This window comes from Apis florea, unplaced genomic scaffold, assembly GCF_048593485.1.
Source record: "Apis florea isolate Af1SG1 unplaced genomic scaffold, ASM4859348v1 contig_3758_pilon, whole genome shotgun sequence".
NCBI lineage: Eukaryota > Metazoa > Arthropoda > Insecta > Hymenoptera > Apidae > Apis > Apis florea.
Genome location: NW_028256839.1, coordinates 977,848 through 1,002,852, shown reverse-complemented (window position 1 = coordinate 1,002,852; position 25,005 = coordinate 977,848). Strand labels below are relative to the sequence as shown.

Sequence of the window (25,005 nt, the reverse complement as noted above, 5' to 3'; positions counted from 1 at the left end):
AGAAATTAAATTCAATCTATAAAATTTAGCACATATAATTTTTATGTTTCGAATATAATTTTGCCTTTTTTCTATAACAAAATAAAGATAAAGATAACGTAACTTAATTCTTATTCTATCTTCTAGCATTACAGAATTTTTAAAAAAATTCTGAAATTTTAATCTTTCAATTAATAATTTAAAAAATTTTTTTTATAAAAATATTAGTTAATTTTATTTATTCTTTTAAATTAACTTGATAGCGTTATATTAATAATGTTCTTACAAAAAAATAACTTCAATAGTAAATACATGAAAAATCTTTTTTAATATTTTTATCATAAAACAAAATAAATTGAATTAAGGTTAAGAATTAAAATTCATTTCAACCTTTACGAAGTTCTATTAGAGTTCTATTAGAGTTTTCGAAATGATATTTTAATAAAAAAAATTGTTTCATATATAATAATATATATAATCCATTATGTTCTACATGAATTCATGAAATTTTATTACAAAAAAAAATTTTCTTTAATTTTGATATAACATAATTTTAAACTCGTATATCCGAATATATATATTGTTAAATAACATTGTATATATTTTATATTTTATAACATATATATATATATATATATATATATATATATATATATATATATATATATATATTTTTAAATAACATTGTATATATTTTATATTTTATAACATATATATATATATATTGTTAAATAACATTGTATATATTTTGTAACATTGTAATATATATATATATAAAATATTGAAAAATATAAAATATAAATTTCTTTTGTTATATGTTTTAAATTAATAATGATATTTTTTAAATATCAAAAATGTCTTATTAATATCTCACAAATGTCCTGTTTATGAAAAAATAAAACGTAAATAAAATATCTTAAAAAAATCTTTATAAGAAGCAAGCAAATGTGTTCTTTAACATGTTTTAAATGCATAATATATTTTTTTTATCATCTTTATCTTTATTATACATCTTTAAAATTTTAACAAATGCAATAAAAAGAATATATTAAATTATAAGGAAAAATAGCAATTTTAAAATACAATATGTATTTTAATAAATTAATAATAAATAATGAGTTCCTAATATATTTTTTTAAATATATCATATTTATTCTACATTTACATATATTCTTAAAAAATTAAAATTAAAAATAATAAGAACATATTTCAAAATTCATTTAAATAAATTTTTTTAATATAATATTAAAATAAATTATATTAATAGATATATAATAATATTAAAATTTAATATAAATAATAATTTAATTTGTGAAAAATAAAAATATTTATAATATCGTATTTTATTAATTTTTTTTATTAATTTATTTATTTACTTTTTTATTATTTAAATGTTATACATTTTATTATGCAATATAATATTTAAAAATAAAATACAGATGAGATTGAATGATATTAAATAAAAAAAAATAGTATTCTATAATTTAATATAACTTGTGTTTTTATTTTTGAAATGTATTTATAATGTATTTTTCAATTTTTATATTATAACATGTATGTATACATATATATAAATATCATAAACATTGCTATTTTACTTAATTAAATTATTGAGAAATTGATCCAAGCGGAGGATCTTGCCATTTAAATTCCTCTTGATAAGTGACGTAAATGACCCAATAACAAACGTTGAGTAATCCAAAAGAAGCAGGAAATACTATTCGTGCAACTTTATCGATGTAAGATACACTGTTTATGTGTCTTGCAATTTTTTCCCCACGCTTCCTACAGTTTCCAGCTGCTTCTCTTTGTCTGCGCTTCCTACAGTTAGTATCAATTATATTTATAATTTAAATGAAATAATCAATATTGAAGATATATAAATAAAAAAATGTATTATAAAAGATATATCAGAATAAATAAGTGATAAATATATAATTATTTTTATTCTTATACTTATTTTGCTTTTTATTTCAGTTCTGTTTTAATTTTATTTCAATTTTCATTATATTAGATATTTATTTTACTTAATATGTATTACTTAATATTATATATTTTATTTTATATATAATAAAATAATAAATAAATAAGTTAATTATCTTATTATATTAAAGAAACTTAAAATATAAATATAATATTTAAAACATAATAAAAATATGTTACAATAATACTATTCGATAAATTAATGTATTTGTAAATTTTTATATTTTATATATAATTATATATGCATATTTTTTTAAATAAATTTTTATAAACCAAAATTTAATAATATATAGAATAAAATTCCTAATTATGGCAATATTAAAAAGAATTCTAAACTAATTCGTTATAAGGAAATTAGTAAAAAGATTTTTTTTAAAATTACAAAAATATAATGAAATACATACAAAATAATGTATATATTTCGTTACATTTCTTATAAAATAATCTTTTTCAAGTTATAAATTATTTTTTTTCAAATAAATAATATTAATTTATCAAAAAAATAAAATATTAATACTAAATATTTAAAATACTAACGATATATATTATAATGTAAAAATATTATGATAAAATATAAATTAATGTAGATGTATGATGAAATATAAGTACATAATAAAAATGTAGATATTTCGCAAATAGTGGACTGATTATTTTGATTTACATCAACATAATTAATAATATTTGTAGCGAAAAATATTCAAATAAAAATTGATTAATTTTAAAAAAAATATATTTTTATACTATTTAAAATTTTTTATAAAAAGCATTAAATTGCATTAATCAAAAAATATATTTCATTTAAAAAAATGAATTTGATTTTTTTTTTTCATATATTCTTTATTTATCCGCAAAAATCTACGCAAAAAATCTACACAATTATTAAAATATGCATTTAATTTTTTTGATTACATTTACAGATAATATTATAGATATAAAGTAATACAATATCATATAAAATAATTCACATCATATTTTTTAATTCGCCTATTTCAATATTGTGTTAATTCTAAATTAAAAATTAAAAAAAGTCTTATAACACACTTTAATTCTATATTACACAAAGATATAAAAATAAAATTTGTTATGAATTTTTTTAATAGAATTAATTAAATTAGAAATAAATATATCTTTACAATTTATATGCTCATCATTATACATTAAAATAATATATTATCAGATAATTTAAAATAAAGGTCAGATTTTTTTTTTAATATTTTATAAATTTTAAAAATATTTTAAATTTAAAATTTTGTTTGATAAATATATATATATATATTTATGAATATAATTTCGTTATTATTTTAAGATTAGAAATTTTTTACCTAAATGATTCATCACCAGCAAGGCAATAAAGAAATTGTCGCCATTTCGGTATCCACACTTCTGTTTGTGTTTGTCTTTCCATTGTTGATGGTTTGGATGCAACAGATACAGTCATCGATCCTCTTTCGTAAGAAACGGATTCCTAAGTGAGAAATTACTTGAAAACATTCCATTATAATTATATAATTATATAATTATATAAATTTTAATGAAATATATATATATATATATATTTGAAATATATATTGTATAAATAATATTTAGATATTAAATAATATTTAAAATTTACTTTACAAAGATTACTAAAGATAAAAAATTTGATTATGAGTATATAAATTTGATTACAACTTATAAATAATAAAAATTAAATAGAGAAAAAGATGGATAATAATAAATTGTTTTTTATCATATTTTCAAAATATATTAAATAATTGATACATTAAATTTGCCTTTTAATCTAATTGTTTTTTTATATATATTTATATATTTTATATATTTAACAATAAAAATGCAAAATTTTTGGATCTATTACGATCATTGTATTGAAACTTTGTATAGATGTGATTCTTGAGATAATTTTAAGCGATATTTTCTTTTGCAAAAATTTTTATTTTGACTTTATTTATAACTTACTAACAAAAAACATTATCAATAAATTTATACATCTTATTATTTATATTACTATTTTTTTCTCTATCAAAATTTATAATTGTCATAAATAGCATACTCATAAAAAGAAGTAAAACATTAAAATAAAAAATTTTTAAATTTTACTAAATGTAATTTGAACAATAATAAAATAGTAATTATTATTTAATACTAAATAATTTTGTACTCATGCATATTATATTTACATTAACACCATAAACATCACATATCAAAGAACTTCTCCTTCGAGATACATCTATTATCGTTTCTGGATGAACCGTTTGAGGACTACACGATACAATACTACAAAACGCATCTTGATAATCAGTTTCACTCTCGTTCTCCCATTCTTCCTCTTCCAAAGGAATTTCTCCACTACCAACCTAAAAGAAAATGTCTACTAGACTATAAGTGATAGTTGATTTATAATAGAAAATAATAGATAAAAATTTTCAAATTTTATTAAAATTTCCCAAATTTAATAAATCTTAATTTTGAAATTTTACAACTAAAATATATAATTTTTTGATTGATGTTTAAAAATTTTAAAAATAATTAATAAAATTTTTAAAATTTTTTGTCTCATGTAATCTGGTTTTTTAATCATAAATAAATTAATATTATTAAAATTGAAAATTACGATTACCTTTGTAAAATAATGTACGCCAGCAAATTCTAATAACGTAGCAATACAATATCCAAAACTCATTAATAAAAACCAATCGAGAGCAGTGGCATATCTAACTTTTGGTAAATCTGTTCTGGAATCCAGACTAATGGTTGACAATGTCAAAACAGTAGTAATACCTGTAATATTTCATCGAATAATCACATATTATGCAATCTAATTATACGATTTAAAACTAATTATATATTATATATGAAGTATCATATGAATATGTATATAATTATCAAATATCATAATTTTTTATATATAACACGAAATTTATCTTTCATAATTGTCTATAATATAAAATCTTATTTTTAAGATATTATAAGTTTAAATGATTTTTAAAAATATAATTAGATCAATGAATTCGTTTCGAACTGGATTAAAATAAAATAATGCTTTAATAAATATAAATTTATTTTAAAAAGTAAAAATTATCTTCAGATTTTGGAAAAATCTCCAAAATAAATCTGATGATCATCATAATATTCTTATAACAGAACAAGTTTTATACGAAACTTTTTTTTGAATAATGCATAATTTAAAAGATAATATGCATAGATAAAAAGAGATAGATATAGAAGATATATACTTCATATATTTCTTATCTTAAATACCAGATTAAATAAATATTCTTGCATATTTTTTAATTTTTTTTAGTTTTAAAAAATTAAATTTAAATTATTTCATTGATTTTTGTGTATACTTTTATCAATGATATTTTTATTTTGTTCGATAAATAATTTACCTAGTCCAACTCGATCGCTGGTAGCCTCGCGATGAATCCAAAAGGATACCCAACTTAAAACTACTATTAAAACACAAGGTACGTAAACCTAATAAAATCATAGGAAAGATGATATTAAATAAGATAACAATTAAATAAAATTATAAATAAACTGATTTACTTGAATGAGAAAATAGCCGGTGTGTCGTTGCAAATTAAAGGATACTTGAAGAACCGAAAATTCACCTTCCCGACGGACGAATGTTAAATTTCTGTATGGTGAACCCATCAGGTCGAATTGTGAAAGAGCCATTCCAGGAACAAAATTAACCGAAGAGCCCTCCTGCCATTCATAAATTAATTGACCGGATGTATATGCATCTAAAAATAAACAAAAGAAATATTTTGACAAAATTTTTGCGATTAATTAAATATAATACAGTAACTTTAGTGATTACATAGAAAGAGTAAATAATAAAATTTTGTTATAAATAATCATTAATTGTTATAAAAATAAATAATTTATTAAAAATAAATAATGGTTCTATTTCCTATTTTCATTATGGATAAAGGAATTAATTTAATTTAATTTCAGGAAAACTAAATGAAAATATAAAATATATTTTATAATCAAAAATATTTTTAAAAAATAAATATTAGTTAATGATAATTAATGAGAATTATAAAAAGTATTATTATATATATTTGATGTAAGTATTTGATATAAATTTGATATATATATATATATATATATATAACAGTATATTATACAGTATATTACAGTATAGTATGTACATATGTGTCTTTTTATTTAAAAAAAGATAAGAAAAGCGAATATTTTAAATAAGAAAGAAAAACTCTCAGAAAGTTTGTTGAATCTTTAATCTAATCTATTACTGTTCTCTATTATCTATTAATTTAATTTAAATTTAATTTAAATTTAATTTAATTTAAACAAAGATTATGTTTGAAAAAAATAACACTTTTTATATAATTTATATCAAATTTTAATTAAATTAAAAAATATATTATAATAAATCTGTTTTTAGTTTTTTTAAATTTTATTATATCATTTCACAAAATATTCCAATTATATAAATTCTATTAATATAATTAAATATTATTTTAAAAAATTCGAAATTCGAAATGTATTCATCATAATAGATTGTAAATTATTATAATTATATGATTTACGTCAAAAATAAATTTTTTTTATTTTATATACATGTATGTATATATAATATATTTGTATATAATTTTTGAAACTTTCTTAAAATTTAAAAGTACTTACAACTCCCAAGAATAAGAGGACAGGATTGACGATCCATGGGAAAGTTTCGAAGTTCCATTGGACATTTTGCTTTTATAGTAAGTCTGTAATAAATATTAATAAACCTATTATATTCCAATTTTTTCAAAATTTATTAAGTGAATAAAATTTAACATTAAATATTAATATTTATATTTTTAATATTAAAAGCATAAATATTATAATAAAAAAAAATATATTAAATTTAATTAAATTTTATTAAATCAATAAAATTTAAATTTAAATTTATTATAATATTTATGATTTCAAATAATGATAATATTCTCATATTTAAATAATCCATTCTATGTACTTATTATTTAAAATCCTATCGAATAATTTATGACAATTGTATTTTCAAATAATTCTTCATTCCAAATCTTAAGTTCAAAATATTTAATATTTTTATAAATTCTAATTGTACATTTTATATTATATTATAAAAACATAAAAAATATGAGATATAATTAATTGATATGGTAATAACCTCATAGAATACAGAATATCTCCATCTTGCGAGATTCTTAATAATTTATTTGGCACCGTGATGGTATGCACATAGCTATGTTTTCCATTATAAAAATACGTGTCTGGCCTCCAAATTCTTTCCAACATTTTGATGCTTAAACTGAGAGACTTTATTGGGCCTAAAAAGCTTAAACGAGAATCTCTCCAAGATTGTCGAAAATAACAATCCATTGAATAATCCTGTAAAAATAATTTTTATAAAAGTAAGAAACATTATAAAATTCAAATTATAAGAGAATCAATTATAGATTACTTTCAGTTTATACATATATATCAATAAATTCATATTTATTGATAGAAATTAATTAATATATAAATTAATAAAATAATTTTAGAAATATATAAAATAAATTTAAGAAAAATAATATTAAATATACAAAATGTTTAGATAAAGTAATTAAAAAAATTCAAAAATTAATTCTAGAAATTAAAGTACATAAAAGTTGATAAAATATTGCAAAAATATTCATTCAAATTTATTTTTCAAGTTATAAATAATTTAATTTTATATTAAATAATGCGACAGTGTCATAGAATAATTGAAATAATTGTATTTTCATCATGCTGCATCTACAGTAACGCAAAATTGAATTTTATAACTTAAGTATAACTTAATTATAACTTACAATTTCAAACTAAACATCAAAAAACATTGTAGAACTTTTAATTTTTGCGTTTACTTTCTAAAATAAACTCTTAAATTGTATTCTTTCTGTCTTGTCTTATTTCTTCATTCAAACACTCTTTAAGCAATAAATAAAAAATTAATTATGCAATTTTAATAGCTTTATAAAAAACATTTCTGTTGCATAAAAAATAAAAAATTTTTTAAATAAAATAGACTTTTTTATTATTGTATAATATGATAGAATAATAGAAATCTATAGAAAAGAAATTGTATAATGTATAATGTAAAAAATATTAGAAATTGAAGAATCATTAAAAAATTATATACATACCATATCGAGTTCTGACACAGGACCCATGCTCCTTATTAAAATATTCGTTTTTACCACAGTTGGTGTTCCTGATAATCGAAAAATTGTAATCATATTTTTGACTATGAATTATAACTCCTTAATTATAAACTGAAAAAATTATTAATAATTATAATATATCTAATTTATATGCTAATATTTCTAGATTTATGGTAATGATTTAATATTGAATTACATTAAATTTTTTATGAGTTGTGACGATATGAATATTATTATTATATCTAATAATAATTAAATATCATTAATATAAATTATTTTGTTTATAATATACATACAAATTTTTTAAAAATATAATTCATTTCTGTTAATTTATTGTTTTTTATTATTCTATCTTTTTTTTTAAAATTATTATTCTATAATTAAATTTAAGAAAACAGAAATTGAAATATATAAATTGTTATAAATTAAAATTGATCTGATATATTCTCTCTATAAAAATATATCAGTAATTATTTATAAAGGGATACATTCTATTGATTTCGATAACTTTAAAATATGTTATTTCAACGTTTCGAATGATCCAAATTTTAAGAGTTAATATAAATAATAAAAATATTATGTCATAATGATTCCTAGAAAACATTATGTTAAGCAGCGGTGAACCGTGATGAATCGTGATGGTCTCTAATAAGGTCATAAAATATTATTATTCTAATATAATAATATTATATTATTTAATATTATTTAATATAATATTATTAATAATATTATTATATTATTTAATATAATATTATTATAATAATATTACATTATTATATTACATTATACAGAGGTCAGATAATTAATTCAAAGAACAATCGCTAATTCTATGACATTAAAACAGTGTCAGTTTTTAAAGTAATTAATTTTTATTAATCTATTTCTTCTTATCTTATCTTATTAATATAGTCTTAGAATACTTTCGGAAATTATCTTTTACCAAAATAGATATAAAAGTTGATAAAAATATCTCTTAAAGCTTACTTATTAAGATACAAATACAATTGCCAACAGGTTTCTTTTAAAGAGAATATGTTTTTTTCTTCAACATTTTTTTTGTTTTTTGTTATATATATATATATATATATATATATATATATATATATATATATATATATATATATATATATATATAATATAGTCAGTTTTTTCTCTTTTTCAAATAAAAATATATTGTATATAAAAGTCTGAATAAAAATTTTTAAAATTTGATTTCATATTCATAGGTCAAGTGGATAGAATATTTCAAAATACATTGTGTTTTAAAATTATTAAAAATTTATCAATTTTTTTTTCAGTATCAAAATATAAATATGAAAAGAATATTTTCCATGATTTCGAATAGACAATGGATCAAAAAAGGAAATAAATTGAAAATTTTCTTTGTTTAAGATATTTTGAATATAATTTAGAATTATTTAAATATAAAAATATTTTTTGTTTAAAACTTTATAAAGAAATAAAAAGAAAAATGAAAAATTTTTATATCAAATTAATTAAATAAAAATAAATATAACGAAAAAGATAGTGATAATTAAATTATTTATTTTAAACACAATTTGAAATATCAATGAAAATTTATGTATATATATAATTTATATATATATATATATATAATTATTAAAAAAAATGAATATAAGTAAAAAACTTCTTCTCAAATTTTTCTTTTTAATATCTAATAATTTTAATTATAAGCAATTTAAATTCATATTAGATGAGGCGAGATAAAGATAGAATAAAATGACATAACGAAGATAGAATTATCTCATTTTACATATATATATATATGTCTCGCTTCTCATCTAATTTCATTTGATTATACTTTAACAAATAAGCTTTAATTAACATCAACCATCGATCATCCAAAAATGTACTATAAATTAACATTATTATTATTATCTTGTATAGAGGACAAATGTTGTGAATTATTTAAATATTGCGAAAAATTATAAGAAATTAAAAAACATAAATCTAGAAAAATATTTTAATTATTATATGGACTTTTAGCAATAATTTTTAACAATAATTTTATCTGCTCTTTTATAATTATATAATTATTGCTGATGGGAAAAAATATAATGTCGATTATAACAGAGAAAATAAATCAATTTAATATTATTAAATTATACTATGATCCATATTAAATTTTAAAATAATTTAAACTGTGTGCATGAATAGCATAAAATTATTACGTGGTATATTAATAAATTTTTTTTATTTATATCAATAATTTTGTTATTTATTTTTTATAATATCTTATCAAATTATGAATTGAGAATAGTTTCTAAAGCTTGAACTATTAATTTATAAATTTAAATGGAAATTTGAATAAAATAAATATAAAATATAATTTTTAAATATTTTATAATTTTATAAATTTATAAACTCTTATAAAATAAATTTACCATAAAAACTGATGTACAATTCATTTCAAAATTATCAGATTTAAAAACCGACATAACTTTCCTATCTTATTTAATAAAAACAAAATAAATATAATAAAAAAAATCTATCGATAAGAATAAATAAATATTTCTTATCTCTGTTAAATAACAAATTATTTAATACTGTAATTAAGGACGATGAATTTAATTAATTCTTCATAAATTTTTTTTTAAATATTTATGATAAAGAGAAGTGAAAAAGAAAGATGAAAGGGTATTTTTTTATGCTCGCGCATAAAAAAAAAAAGAAAAAATAATAGATAGACACTGACGGAAATGAGTACAGAGGCATAATCGAAAGTATAGTTTGGCATTCTTTCGGATGGACAAAAAAAGGAAGATCGTGGAAAATTGAGACCGCATGTTAGGGATAAAGGCGATTTCGAAGGGGTACTTTTCTTCGGCTGGCTGCAATCCAACTTTCCGCGCGTTTCGTTCCTATTGGATCGACTTCTATTTTTTCCTTTTTCGCTCGATCACTTGTCAAAGGTCATTACAATGCTCCAATTTTTTTGTTGTAAACATTTTAAGGTCATTATACGAATGAGACATTATCCGTTTCATTGAATTATTTTAATCTTGTACTCCATAATAATTACTAAAATATAAAATGCGTATATACATTTATTAATCGCGAATTAAATTAATAAATTCGTTAGTAACATAAATACATCACAAATCTTATTTGTAATTATAAATTATAGTAATTATCTAGTTTGTGATACAAAAAATAAAATAATATTTTTTATTTGTTGAAAATTCATATGATAATATCAAATATTTTCACAATAGAACATAATACATTATACATAATTTTGTTTTTTTTTTTTAGAATTCTTAAAAATATTAATTTTCTTCAAATTGTTTAAATAATATAAAAGAAGAATTTCTATATAATAATTAATATCTAATATAATATTCTAATAAGTAAAGTTTTTACAAAAAGAAATTTTTTAACTTTATAACTAAAATTTTTAAGATATCAAATAAAAAGACAATATTTAGAAGTAATGACCTAAATAGTCAAACTATTTCGAGAAATGAGAATTTTTTACTTATTTGAAGACATTCATAACAATTTAAGAAAATTAGAATTTCACTATAACATAACTAAAACATAATTAAAGAAATATTATATAAACGTATAATAAAAATTATCTTTTTTTTTAAATTTCACCGTGTTATTTTTCTTTTTCGGATAAAAAATAAATTAGATCTTCATTCTTATACAAATTATTGATAAAATCATGGAACATATTTGAAGAATCAGTTTTAGAAAACAAAACAAATATAAAAATTAAAACTTAATTATAAGCGATTAAAAATTTCATTAAATGAAGTGAGTTAGAGTAAGATAATTCCATCTCCATCATATTTCTCTTTTATTCTATCTCTATCTCATTTCATCTAATTTCAATTGTTCGTAATAAATAATAATCTTTTCAATAAATAAAGAAATAATTTATTTTATATGTATAATGATAAATAAATAATTCGATCGATATTTTTGTATATCAACTTTTGTGTTTGTTTTGACTTTTAAAGTCGATTCTCTTCTACGTTTAACAAGTTATGTGATTTCATATTTCTTCTCTCTTGTATTAAATGCATACAAATTAAGGACCTTGCAGCAAGAGTGGTGTGACCCATTTTTGATAATTTTTGAGTTATTAGGCATACAGTAGGACGTTGATTAACTAGCTTAAACGAAGATCAAACAGCCCGGATAAATCGAGTCCCGCGGGATAATCAAAGCCCGAGAAGAAATGACGAAAAGAAATGGATTTTTTATATAAATTGCTTTCTCTTATAATTTATTTCTATGTTTTGAATATTCATTTGTAATTAAATTTAATATCTATCAATAATTATATCTATATAATATCTATCAAATAGACGGAGAAAAATATTAATTATAGAAATAGAAATTCGAAAGGAAGAATAATAAGTTTGATAAATATTTATGTATTTATGGAAATATATAGTGTGCATGTGATATGTATAAAAATACACAAAATATCCAAATTAGTTATTTGATATTTAAAGGATGAAATAAATTTTTACTTAAGTTCCATTTCTTTAATTGTATTCATAAAAATTTCAATATACACAAACATCTGCAATCTAGCTACAGAAGCTTTTGTTTAGCAAACAAAAGATGCTGAATAATCGAAATCCTCGATAACCGAGATTCTGGATAATCTAGACTTTTGATAATTGAGATTCTAGATGATCGAGATACTAAATAGCTATAATTCCTATTAATCACGATCCCATTATATATCTAAATAAAATTTTTATTTATTTATTCATTATATATCTAGCATAAAATAGTATAGCACAAAATATAAATATTAATAAAAAACAAATGATTTATTATATTATATTATAAAATATAATTATATTATAAATATTATATTATAAAATGCAATAAGGATACATATTATTAATATTTTAAATATATATATTTTATATATATAATAATATGGAGTTGTTCCTTTTTTATATCTAACTATAAACAATATTTTTTATTAATAAAACAATAATAATTTGCACTTAATTAATATGTACATATTTTTTTAATTATTGTTGCTTGTTAATGTTAAAACAATAATTTTATAAACAATTTTTTTAAATTGAATCTACCACTTTTTTGCGGAAAAGTTCTTAATTAAACAAAATGATAATATTAATACATATAAATATATATAATACATATGCATTGTTATACTTGAAATAGAATATTGTTATATTTGAAGGGTCGTTTCCTTTGAAATATTTATTTCTTTCTTTCAACGATAAAATAAAAAAAGAAAAATATTTTGTCCCAGTTAGGTTACACAAATAAGTGATATTTGTATACAGAAGATATTTTAAATATTATTATAACATTTTGACAATTTTGATTTTAATTTCTAAAAGCCAAAGATTGTTTTGAGCCAAATATAATTTCAAGTAATAATAATATATACAAGATTATTAAATTTATAACTTGATATAAATCATAAAATCAAAAATACTTAGCGTTATTTAAAAAAATTGAAGTTAATTTATTGGCAATTTATAACCAATAATCATTAATTAACTGATTTTTATTAAAAATATTTTTTCGCGGATTATAAAAATGCAGTTATGTGAGATATTTTATATTTATTTTTAATTTTATGTATATTTTTTAAAGAATTAAAGAATTGAATTTAAAAAAAATTTTATCTTTCTATGTAAGTCGTTCTCATTCAATTCAAAACAAACAAACTATAATTATTTGTTATATTATATATTATATTATATTAATAATGACATTTACAAAAGTTTATTATTTTGAAAATACGTATAGCTATAAGTATAATATACATTATTAAATTTTAATAATTGGATATTTTTATAAGTAAATTTAAATTTACATGATATTCTCTCATTCACTTTAAAGTTCCAAAAAATTACAACATTAGCAAAATTATAAATATATAAATTAAAATATATAGCTAAATAAATATTTGAATATAATAAATTTTATTTTATTTTACTTTTATTTTTAATACATCAAGCATTCAACACTGTTAAAAAATTATATTTAAATATAATTTATAAGTTGCAATAATTTTTCAATATAATTCTTACAAATAAAATTAAAATATATATATTTTATCTAATTGCTTTATAATATTTCGTATGATGAAATTTTTTTTCTTTTTAATATTTTATTAATTCTTAATATTTTTATTAACAATTATTTATATTTTTTATTTTTATTTTTAAGAATTATTTTATATTTTTATTATTAATATTTCGTACAATCAAAAAGAAATTTAATATTAAAACTAAAATGATTGTTTTTTTACAAAAATTATATTATAAAATTATATTGAAATATACTATAAATAAATTTTTAAATTATATTTATTATTTTCCACTTATATCGAAAAGACTGAGATGAAATAAGAGTGCTAAAAATAAATAAAAATCTATTAAATTAAGTAAAAAAAGTAAAGCTAATATTTATTTAAAAAAATCTCTTTATTATGCAATGATTTTATTAACAGTAAAAAAAATATAAAAAAATAGAAGGTAATTTTATATTTTAATTTTACGATTTTATTCCATGATTTAGATACTATAACTGATTTTAGCAAGCATAATAATCAAATTCACGGGATTATAATATAACGTGCATATATTTTATTTAAAAAGCAAATTAAATTACTATATAATCTTCGTTTAATTTGAATATAATATTTTTATTGTCTCTATCAAATGTTATTAGATTTTATGTTTATTATTATTTTTATCTCATTACCATTTAATTTTTTTAATTTAGTCTTATAATTCTTTTTTTTTTTTAGATTTAATTCTTTAATAAAATTGAATGTTATCCAATTTTATTCTGTATAATTGTTTTTACATACAATTGTTTTATAAATATTACAAGCTACTAATAATATCATCACGAATTAAAACGAATATCTCTTAATTATTTGCATTTTAATATGTGAAAAATTATATCATTCATACCAAAAAATGTTATATAATATATATAACATATATATAATACATATATATAATATAATTAACATAATATAATAATATTTTATATAGCATAATTATATATAACATTTTATATATATTATATTATATATATTCTATAAAATTTTATATATTGAACATTATCAAAAGTTTCCTTTTTTAACAATCGAAAATTTGAAAGTCTTCAAAAATAGAAAGAACAATATAAAAAAGTCACACTTGAATCATTTTTGATCAAGTTTTATTAATAAACTTAATGATGATGCGTTAATGACACTATATACCTAATTATAATAAAAAAATTCGAAATCATTATAAAAGTAATATTATATTATGATTTTATACAAATCTCTGGTTTTATATAGAATTTTTCTATCTGGATATTATATTTCGAATAATTTTAAATCTTTGTTCGAGTCAAGAAATCTCTCAAAACTTTTACAATTATTTTCAATAACAAAATCATCAACAAAATAATCAAAATCATTTTAAACTATTCAGTATATAATATTACAGTTGCGCATGTTAAAAAAGTAATTCAAAAATTTTATACTTAAAAAGAAAATTAAGGACAGAATATTGAAAAATTGAGAAAAAAAAAATTAAGAACATGCTCAAATTTTTTTTTTTATCAAACTATCGTAATCGTTTAATCCCTCCATCATCGAGATTGAATTAATCCAATTTACTCTGAACGTGCAAAATCTGACAGAACATGAAAAAAATTTTATGAGTAAAAAATTGTTTCGATTAGTGAAAAAAATCGTAATTAAATTTTATATATGTACGTATAGAATTTAATAATATACTAAGTAAAATAAAATTTATTTCTATAATATTACAAATTATTGAATATAAATAAATTTATAAAAATAAGATGAACAAATGTATGCAAATTATGATGTATGATAATTGAAAATCAAAGAGAAATTTGAAAATTCAAAAAGTAATAACTTCTAAAAGTAATTTGAAAAATGGATCACATAACTCTCCTTTTACAGTTTCTCATCCAGTAATCTATTTTTCAAATTTATTTTTAAAAAAATTTATAGGCTTTGAATTAAATATAAAAATAATGGATTTCTTTTTTTATATTCATAGAATATAATATAAATACTTTCAAAAGTTGATTCTATAAATCAAAATAAATTTGAAATACAAAAATTGAGAGTTAAAATTGAGTTTCATTCATTAAGTTATAATAATTGAAATTTATGTTAGACGAAGCGAAAATGAGAGAGTATTTTATCTTCATTACACTGTTGTTGCACTTTAGTCCTGTTTCGCTTCAACTAACGCGATGTTAAATTTCTTGTAACTTAATATATAAGATTCAATCGGTATTTTTGTATATCAATTTTTATATTTATTTTTATCTTTAGAATTGATTTTTCAAAAGTTATCTCAAAAATATATTAACATACGTTATACAAATTTATATTGTATTAATTTATATTTTAATTCGATTTAAATAAAATATTTTATTTTTTACAAATATTTTTTAAAAATATTATTTATACGTGAAAAAAACAAAATTTATAAATTTGTATAGATGTTGATCCAAAAATTATGAAAACAATACTTACTTAATATAGGTATCAAAAATGAAAATTCGGTTTAAAAAATAATGTTCGAAATAAAATGAAAATATAACTATTTGTTTCTTTACCCTTTCCGTGAGTAGGTAGTTGATTGTTCTCGTAATTCATTAGAAGATTCTCGAGAACCATTGTGATATTTCTAGAAACAATGTCGTTGACGGTTCCTCTGGTTAACGTAACTTTCGAAGAAGCCTTTGAAGCCGCAGAAGAAACATCAAGAGCGTAATTCCGATTTTTGCACATTGACAGCAATATGAAAAATATCAATCTGCAAAAAATACCAACTTATCGAGTTATCAATATTATTAATATCATTCTTTAAATGATTAAAACTACATTTTAATTAAACAATTTATTTTTATAGCAATGAAGTGTCTCAAGATGCTATCATAATGTGGAAAATATGTGATTAGAATGGAAAACGAAAGGATTAAATTTTTTTTTTTTTATAATTTGTAATAAGGAAAAAAAATTGCCTTCTATAGCATTTAATATTTAAACTCTTCATATTTAATCAATAGATTTTTTAAGATGCTATAAAGTGGTTAAAAATTAAAAATTATTATTTTAATTTTTATAAATTTCTATTCGATAGTTTATAATAATTCAATTTTTATAAAATTATTTAATTTAATAATTATTTTAATAATAATTTTTGTAATATTTTGAAAAATAATCTTGAACGAAAAATTTAATTTAGATGACATAAATTTAAAAAAATTACCATTTCTCAAATATTTATAATTTATTATTTATATTATAAATATCATTTTATATATTCATTTTAAAATATCAATTAATTCATAATAGAAAATTAAGAAGAAAAGTATTATAATTGATATTATGAAAATAATGAAAATAAAGATTAAAAAAACAATTATAAAACAATTATATTTTGTAAAAATATGTTTTAAAAAAATAAAAAATAAAGCGATATTTTATAAAAATTATTTTTACATATTAATTTTAAAAGATTAATTTTTTATATTTTTATTTTATAACAAAAAATCATACATAACAAAAATCATACAATCTTGATTTTTTCGTTTCTTTCTAATATATATATTCGAGGAGTTAACAAATAAAAAATAATATTAGTCAAGGATGAACATATTATATGTATTTAATAAATCTTTAATAATTTCGACAAAACATTTTTTAATATTTAAGAATATCACATTAAGGATATCATAAGCATTAATATATATATGTAATATATATATGTAATATATTTATAGTTTCCATCTTTTTCTCGCAAATAATAGATTTAAAAAGAAATAGAACATAAAAAAATCTTATTGCTTAATGACCAAAACGAATTTTCTAAATTTATAATATTAATCATGAAATCATAACTTTTTTAAAATTAATATTTATATTATTTTTTATATTTTATGATAAATATGATCTATAATTATAAAAAAAATTTTTTTCACATTTATCGCTTTAATCTTATAAAAATTATTGCAATGTATTTTGAATGGATCAATACCGATTGTCAAGATTTTCAAAAATTCGCAAAAATAAAATTTTTTACAATTCTATTCAAAATTCATTATTAAAAATTCATTAACGAAAGAATTGTGAAACATCTAATCTTTTCATTCGGGTATCACGAATTTATTAAATCTTATTGTGCAAAAATTATATTCGTTTCAGCATCTATTATAAAAGATATAAACATTAATAATATTAAAAGAAAATATAATCTTGTCATTTCATGATCATTGTAAATTTAAAAAACTTATTCTAATCATCATTTTACATAAAAAAACTGGTAACTAATAACATGGAATAACCTATATAAAATTTCCTAGTTTTTGTAGATTTAAAGCAATTATTTTCTAAAGTTGAGAATTCACCTCTTCTTAAGTCATGTGTCATATTTTTTTTTTATCAATAGAAATTTTTTTATATGTAAAATGTTTACAAATTTTAAATATCAATCAAAATAACAAAAAAAAGTATATGAACCAGTTATTGTATATTAAAAAATATATTGAAAAAATGAAAAATAAAGAATATATAATTATTGTGCTGAATTTTTGAATTCAGTGTTTCATGTAGTATATAAAGTAGTATATAAAGTATATAAATTATTTTTTACAAATATTTTTTACAAATATTATTTATACATGGAATAAAACAAAATTTATAAATTTATATAGATATTGAGCCAAAAATAATGAAAATAATACTTAGTTAATATAGATATCAATAATTGATTATGAATGAATTCTAGATATTGTAAAACTATACACAAAGTAACTTTCCTTTAATATACCGTATATATACTTTTATTTATTTATTCTCATGAACAAATACACTAAATTTAAGTATTTAAAACAATAAATATAGATATTTTAACAGTAATGAATATTAGTGAATAAATTTATTAAAAGAAAGACAAATTTCATGCAAGTGTTATATTTATTTATAGTTAATCAATTATAGATTATAGGTAGACAATTATCATTAATCAATTATCGTATTAAATAAGTCACTATCAGTTTTTTCTTCTACTTTTCCCAATCTAAAAAATTTATATACACATGTAATATATATTACATTATTATAAATATTCAAATACTTTTATGAGTTATGAGTCTATGTTATGATGTTATTATACATTATAATATGTTTAAGTTTAAAATTTTAAGACTGTATTATGCTTATTATATTATTATTATTTTATTTAATAAAATGATTGTTTTATTTTACTACTTTATTATAATAAAAAAAAATAAATTAAATAATTTTATTTTATTTATATTTAATAAATATATTATAAATTATATTTAATAAAATTCGAAAATTTTTATCATCATTATTAACAAGAAATAAGAAAGGATAATTAAAAATTATAGAGGACAAAGCAATTGTGATTAATCATTGTTGTCTTTATAGAAATAACTGGATCATTTTTCGAATACAACAGAATGATAACGCTAATTGGATAACAAAAATTAAATTATTTAAATTTACTGGTACTTTTAATCCAGTCATCATATTGCGTGATTCATAATCCAAGGTGATTTAAAAGACAATTTAGTCTTAAATATATACAGGATGATTCATAATCCATCGTACAGGATCAGGATTCTATGGATTTTATATTCATGAATTCAAAATAAGAAAATTTAAAATAAGGAAATTGTGTGACAAACTTTATTTTAAGTAAATCAAATTTGAAAGTTTTTCAAATACAAATAAAATTAGTTAATTCAAATATTTATAGCATATGAATAAACTAGAAAAGGTAAGAAATAAATAGAAGGTAATTCTAAATGTGAAAATAAATAAAAAATGTAAAATTTGTTATTTTTTATTTAAAAATTAATTTCCAAGGAAATTGTATTTATTGAAAATTGATTATACCATTTTTAACAACTGTATATGTTCAATTTTAATTTTTTCAAAAACAAGAATTTAACGATAAAATTTTATTCTATATTTTTTTATTATTTTCATATATAGAATAATTATTTATTAATAGTTCATTTGTATTCAATCAAAAATTGCCAATTAAAGTTTTATTTTGAACTATAAAATTTTTTGTACCATGAATTATAGATCTTATATAAATAAAAATTATCGATTAAATGCGAGTCTCTTTTTATTTTTTAAACCATCTTTAAAATGTTATGAAAAAATAATTATATACTTGATTAATTTTCTTTTCAATGTTTATGTTTTATAAAAATATTGAATGTATATCATTTTTTGACTTTTTTAAAATACAAAAATATTTATTACAAATATATTTAGAAATTATATAATATATTTAATTAATTATTTTAATTGAAAAAGATAATTTAAAGCGGAAATTGCGTAATTAGTAGATTATCTAGTCTTTTATTCACACTCTAGACATTCCCCACTTCATATTTGAAAAGGATGAGAATAACCCAACAGTCAAAGAAACTGCATTGTTTGCACTACAATACTGGAGCGAAAAGAATAGCCATTAGAAGCTCTAGATTCAAAAGAATATCACGTCGAACTTTATATTACTCACCAATGTTTATCACGTGTATCCTTCAAAACAAAGTTTCAAATTAAATTATGAGTATTCATAAAATAAAAAATTTTTTTTGAAAAATTCTGAAATACTTAATGTTTAAAAACTTTGTGAAAAAAATAAATAAAAATTAACATAATGAATATTTGAATTTTTATTAAAATACCGTATTTCAAATATTTTAAAAATATTAAGTTGATGATTTTCGTTCATAGTAAAATAAAATTACAATTAAATATATGTAACTAAAAATTAAAATTTATATTATATATCTTTTTTTATAATAATATTACATTAGTGAATTAATAAATTACAAGTTATTGATTATAAACTTCTTTTAAATTTCATATAATTTTATGTCAAATATAAGACAATCGGATAAATTTTTTAAATTTGTATGTAATTTTATAAATTTATTGTATGTAATTTTGTAAATTTATAAATTTTAAATATTATTTATTTTATTATTAAAATTTCAATCTAAAAGATCAGCTAATCAAAAGTTAAATTCTAATTTAATTAATATTGATAAAGATAATATTTCATAGCCAATGGTGATTTTTAATATTATTTATAAATTAGATATATGCCAAAATTTTGATGTTATAATATATGTCATTACATAAAAAAATAATTTATTCATCTAATTATATAATTACATTATAAAAATTTTATAATTAAAATTAAAGATTATGTATAGTTGCATAAAAATTTTAATTTTTGAAAGTTTTAAATAATGATGTCCGTATATTTTAAAAAAATTCAATTGTTGACTAATAATTGAAAATTATCAAAATAATTATATTGAATTATTTAAGAAAAAACACAGTCTATTTATTTATAAAAAAATTCATCCAAATTTTGTATTTTTGCAAATTATATTAACAATATTAATAGATATTAAATATATTTATAATTATTAATATCGATATATCGTATCGATTGTGAAATGAAAAAAGAAAAATATTAAAATTAATATGAGAAAAATACATTTAAGAGTAAAACTCTCTCTCGAGTTACTTTCAAGAGTTATTTTTCGCAAGTAGATAACGTCAGTTGAAAATGAAAATTACTTTCGGACACTCGACATTTCCACTTGTAAAAAATTTTCTCAAGAGCAACTCTCAAATATATTCTCACCCTAATTATCATGTTTTCATTACTCGAATAGTCACGTAAAGAGAAAGATTTTTGGGTGCATGAAAAATAAAAACGAGTAAAAAAAAAGTGAAAAATTCAAACTTGGTCACGTAAGAAGGAAAGAACGGTTGGTATCGAGAAAGACAGAGGGAAAGCATGAGAGGCCTAGGTAAAGGAAAAAGAGGGGAATAGAGTATAAAAGTGCTCTCCTTAGCCGCGGATTCAGCAACTTCCGACGAGGGTACCCCTCGATCTTTCGAGTGAACATTCTCCCTCGTTACGTCAGAATCGCCCTTTAAACTCTTCCGGTGCCCTTTTTTTCGAAAAGACATTAGAAAAAAAAATTTTTTTGGCAAATTTATTTATATTACAGTTATTACAATGATCAACAAATGCAACATAATGTTTCAATCATTAACGTATATGTATATGTTTCATGATTTTAATATTTTTTTAAATATATAATTCTTAAATATTTTTATAATTTCTCATATTTTAAATTAAAGCGATTTTCTTACAATGTTTTTAGTCTTTTTTTTCTTCTTTTTTATGAAACTAAATGAAACTAAATACTTTTTTTTAAATTGATTACTTTTAAAATTATATTTTAAAATTAAATATTTTTAATTATTTATTTATTAATTATTTATTCTATCGTGCAAAGATTTTATTTTGTTATCAATAAAATAATTAATTAAAAATTTTCATTAGATATATATTTATATAATAAAAATATATATAAATAACATATGTTATGTATGTATATTTGTAGATTATATTGCAAAAACATCAAAATCATATATATATATATACATATATATGTATATTTCAAAGTTACTGAATAGAAATTGCGATAATTCTTGGCTTGAAAAAGACGATAATCAACGAAAAGGCATAAGCCGACAAAAAACCGGTAATTATTTTTTTCTTTTTTCGGCTATTGCAGGTATATATTTACTGGGAACGTATCACTTTAATTTCAGCTTTTTCATTAACGGTCTGTATCAATATCGCCATATTTGAGGCTAGCTAATCGATGCAGAATGCCAATTTTTGGCACTGCTTTCATCACTATAATTTACTTCTCTCTATAATTTTTTAATTATAATATGGCTTTATATGCCATTCTCGGAAAAATATTCAATTTCTTGCATAATTGTATTAATATTATATCATAATATCATTAATACTTATATAAAGTAAAAAAAAATAATAAAATATAACATACAAGATTTTTATATTTGTTATTTAATGAATGAATATTTATATGATTAATAACATTTATTAATTATATTATTAATTATTCAATATATCTTAATTTTTCGATTATTTTTCTTTGCTAACTTAATCATAACATTATTACATATATGTATTCATATGTATATATTCATTAGTACCAATAAAAATCAGATCAAATTTTTTTGCATTAAAAATAATTTTGGCATGGTTACCAATTAAACTTATTTTGTACATGAGATAAATTAAAATATATTTTACTTGTCTCGATATAAATTTTTTAATTCTTATCTAACATGATATATGATAAAAAAAAAATTTAACGATATAAAAGTAATTTAAATTTAAACGATTATCTATTATTAAAACTACATTCATCGATCGAAAAAAAGTGAAAAATATTTACTTACCCTAACATTTCGCTACACTTTTTTCCCTCTTCGAAGTGGCACGGAAAAGAATTTTGATCGAAAAAAAAAAAATAAAATAAGCTCGAACCGAGTACCGGCACTCGCGGGGAAGATCTACATGCGATTCTTGTGACAGATCCTCGTGGATCTCCCACCTGGGAGAGATGAAACTTTCTGCCGCGCAAACTCCAACAATCCTGCCTTCGACGACGTTCAACGAACTTTACGTGTTATCGTTTATTCGTTGCTTTCTTTATTCTTTTGTAGCTCCATGTTCAAAGCGTTCACAATACTATCGTTGGTTCCTTTCTTTCTTTCTTTCTTTCTTTCTTTCTTTTTTTCGTTACAATTTTTTCCCATTTTTACCTTCAGTTATGTTTGACCAAATACTATATTAGATTTACGAAGCTTTGTACGAGTATAGCGTAAGGGAATTGAATGAAACGTGAAAAAAGAACTTAAACAAAAAATGATTCTCTCGATCAAAAGGAGTTAACGAGTACAATTTATGATAAGATAATTAACTAATTTTGTGGAATATGTGACGAATCATTCGGCATTGTCGTCTTTGTTCTTCGAGTAACAAAATTATTGGTTATTCGACGCAAAGGATGAGGAGAAATAGATTATAAGTACGGATACACGTATGAAAAATATTTTTCTTACGTATTGCATATTGTATTTAATAATAAAATTATAAATTATTTATATCATTGATTCTTGTTATTTCATGTTTACAAGTTATTGGCTTATTTAATATTTTTCTTTGCGTTCTGAAAATACAAAGAATTTTTCTAACAAATTAAACAGAAATATGGAAAATATTTTTTAAATATTTTATTTCGCTAATGTAAAAATAATAAGAAAATGTTATATTGTTATATTACATATTAAATGTTTACATATTTATATGAATATTAGCATATTATATTTGTATATTAGTATACATTATTAAAATATTTACAATTAATAGATATATGTATTTCATTACTTATTTTATTTTAAATAATTAAATTTTGTTTTGCATAAAAAATCTGTTCAATAAAAATTAAATATATTTATGAATAATGATAATATATGTTTAACAGATGAAAATCTTTAGATCTAAACTTTGCTAGTATTTTTATTACTATATTAAAATATTAAAAAAAACTATATCAAATTATCATATATCTCACAATCAACAATTTTTTAGAGGACTAAATTATAAAATTAAAAATGATATATTTGATCGTATCTTTTTTTGTTACTAATTGATTAATAAAATGATTTGCAATTATTTAAAATTTTTGAAAGATTAATTTTCTTTAAAATTTATAACTATATATATTTTAAAAATATTCAAGAGAAGATTTTTGATTTTCTTAAACCGAATAATATATTTCACAATGAAAGATTATAAATTTCATCTTTTTACATATATAAATATTTTTCTATATTTTACATAAAAATTAAACTTTAAACATAATTTTTTAACATATTTTC

General features: G+C 18.5%; 1 protein-coding gene across 3 annotated transcripts; it reads right to left on the bottom strand.

The window, feature by feature from the left end:
- Nucleotides 1-1,459: 1,459 nt before the first annotated feature.
- Nucleotides 1,460-23,701, bottom strand: LOC100871232 (gamma-aminobutyric acid receptor subunit alpha-6). Of its 3 annotated transcripts, none has more exons than XM_086914949.1 (11): nt 23,521-23,701; nt 16,782-16,981; nt 8,127-8,194; nt 7,127-7,347; nt 6,622-6,704; nt 5,557-5,711; nt 5,352-5,439; nt 4,580-4,740; nt 4,140-4,316; nt 3,285-3,427; nt 1,460-1,800 (listed from the first exon to the last, which is right to left on the bottom strand). In XM_086914949.1, exons 1-11 carry the CDS (start codon nt 23,526-23,528, stop codon nt 1,587-1,589), a joined length of 1,518 nt encoding a protein of 505 aa, XP_086771075.1. In that variant the 5' UTR covers nt 23,529-23,701; the 3' UTR covers nt 1,460-1,586. The 3 variants fall into 3 exon arrangements, with proteins under 3 accessions (XP_086771075.1, XP_086771074.1, XP_086771076.1); XM_086914948.1 differs by having other exon boundaries at nt 5,512-5,711; nt 23,521-23,643; XM_086914950.1 differs by lacking the exon at nt 16,782-16,981 and having other exon boundaries at nt 5,512-5,711; nt 23,521-23,619.
- Between the last annotated feature and the right edge of the window lie 1,304 nt (nt 23,702-25,005).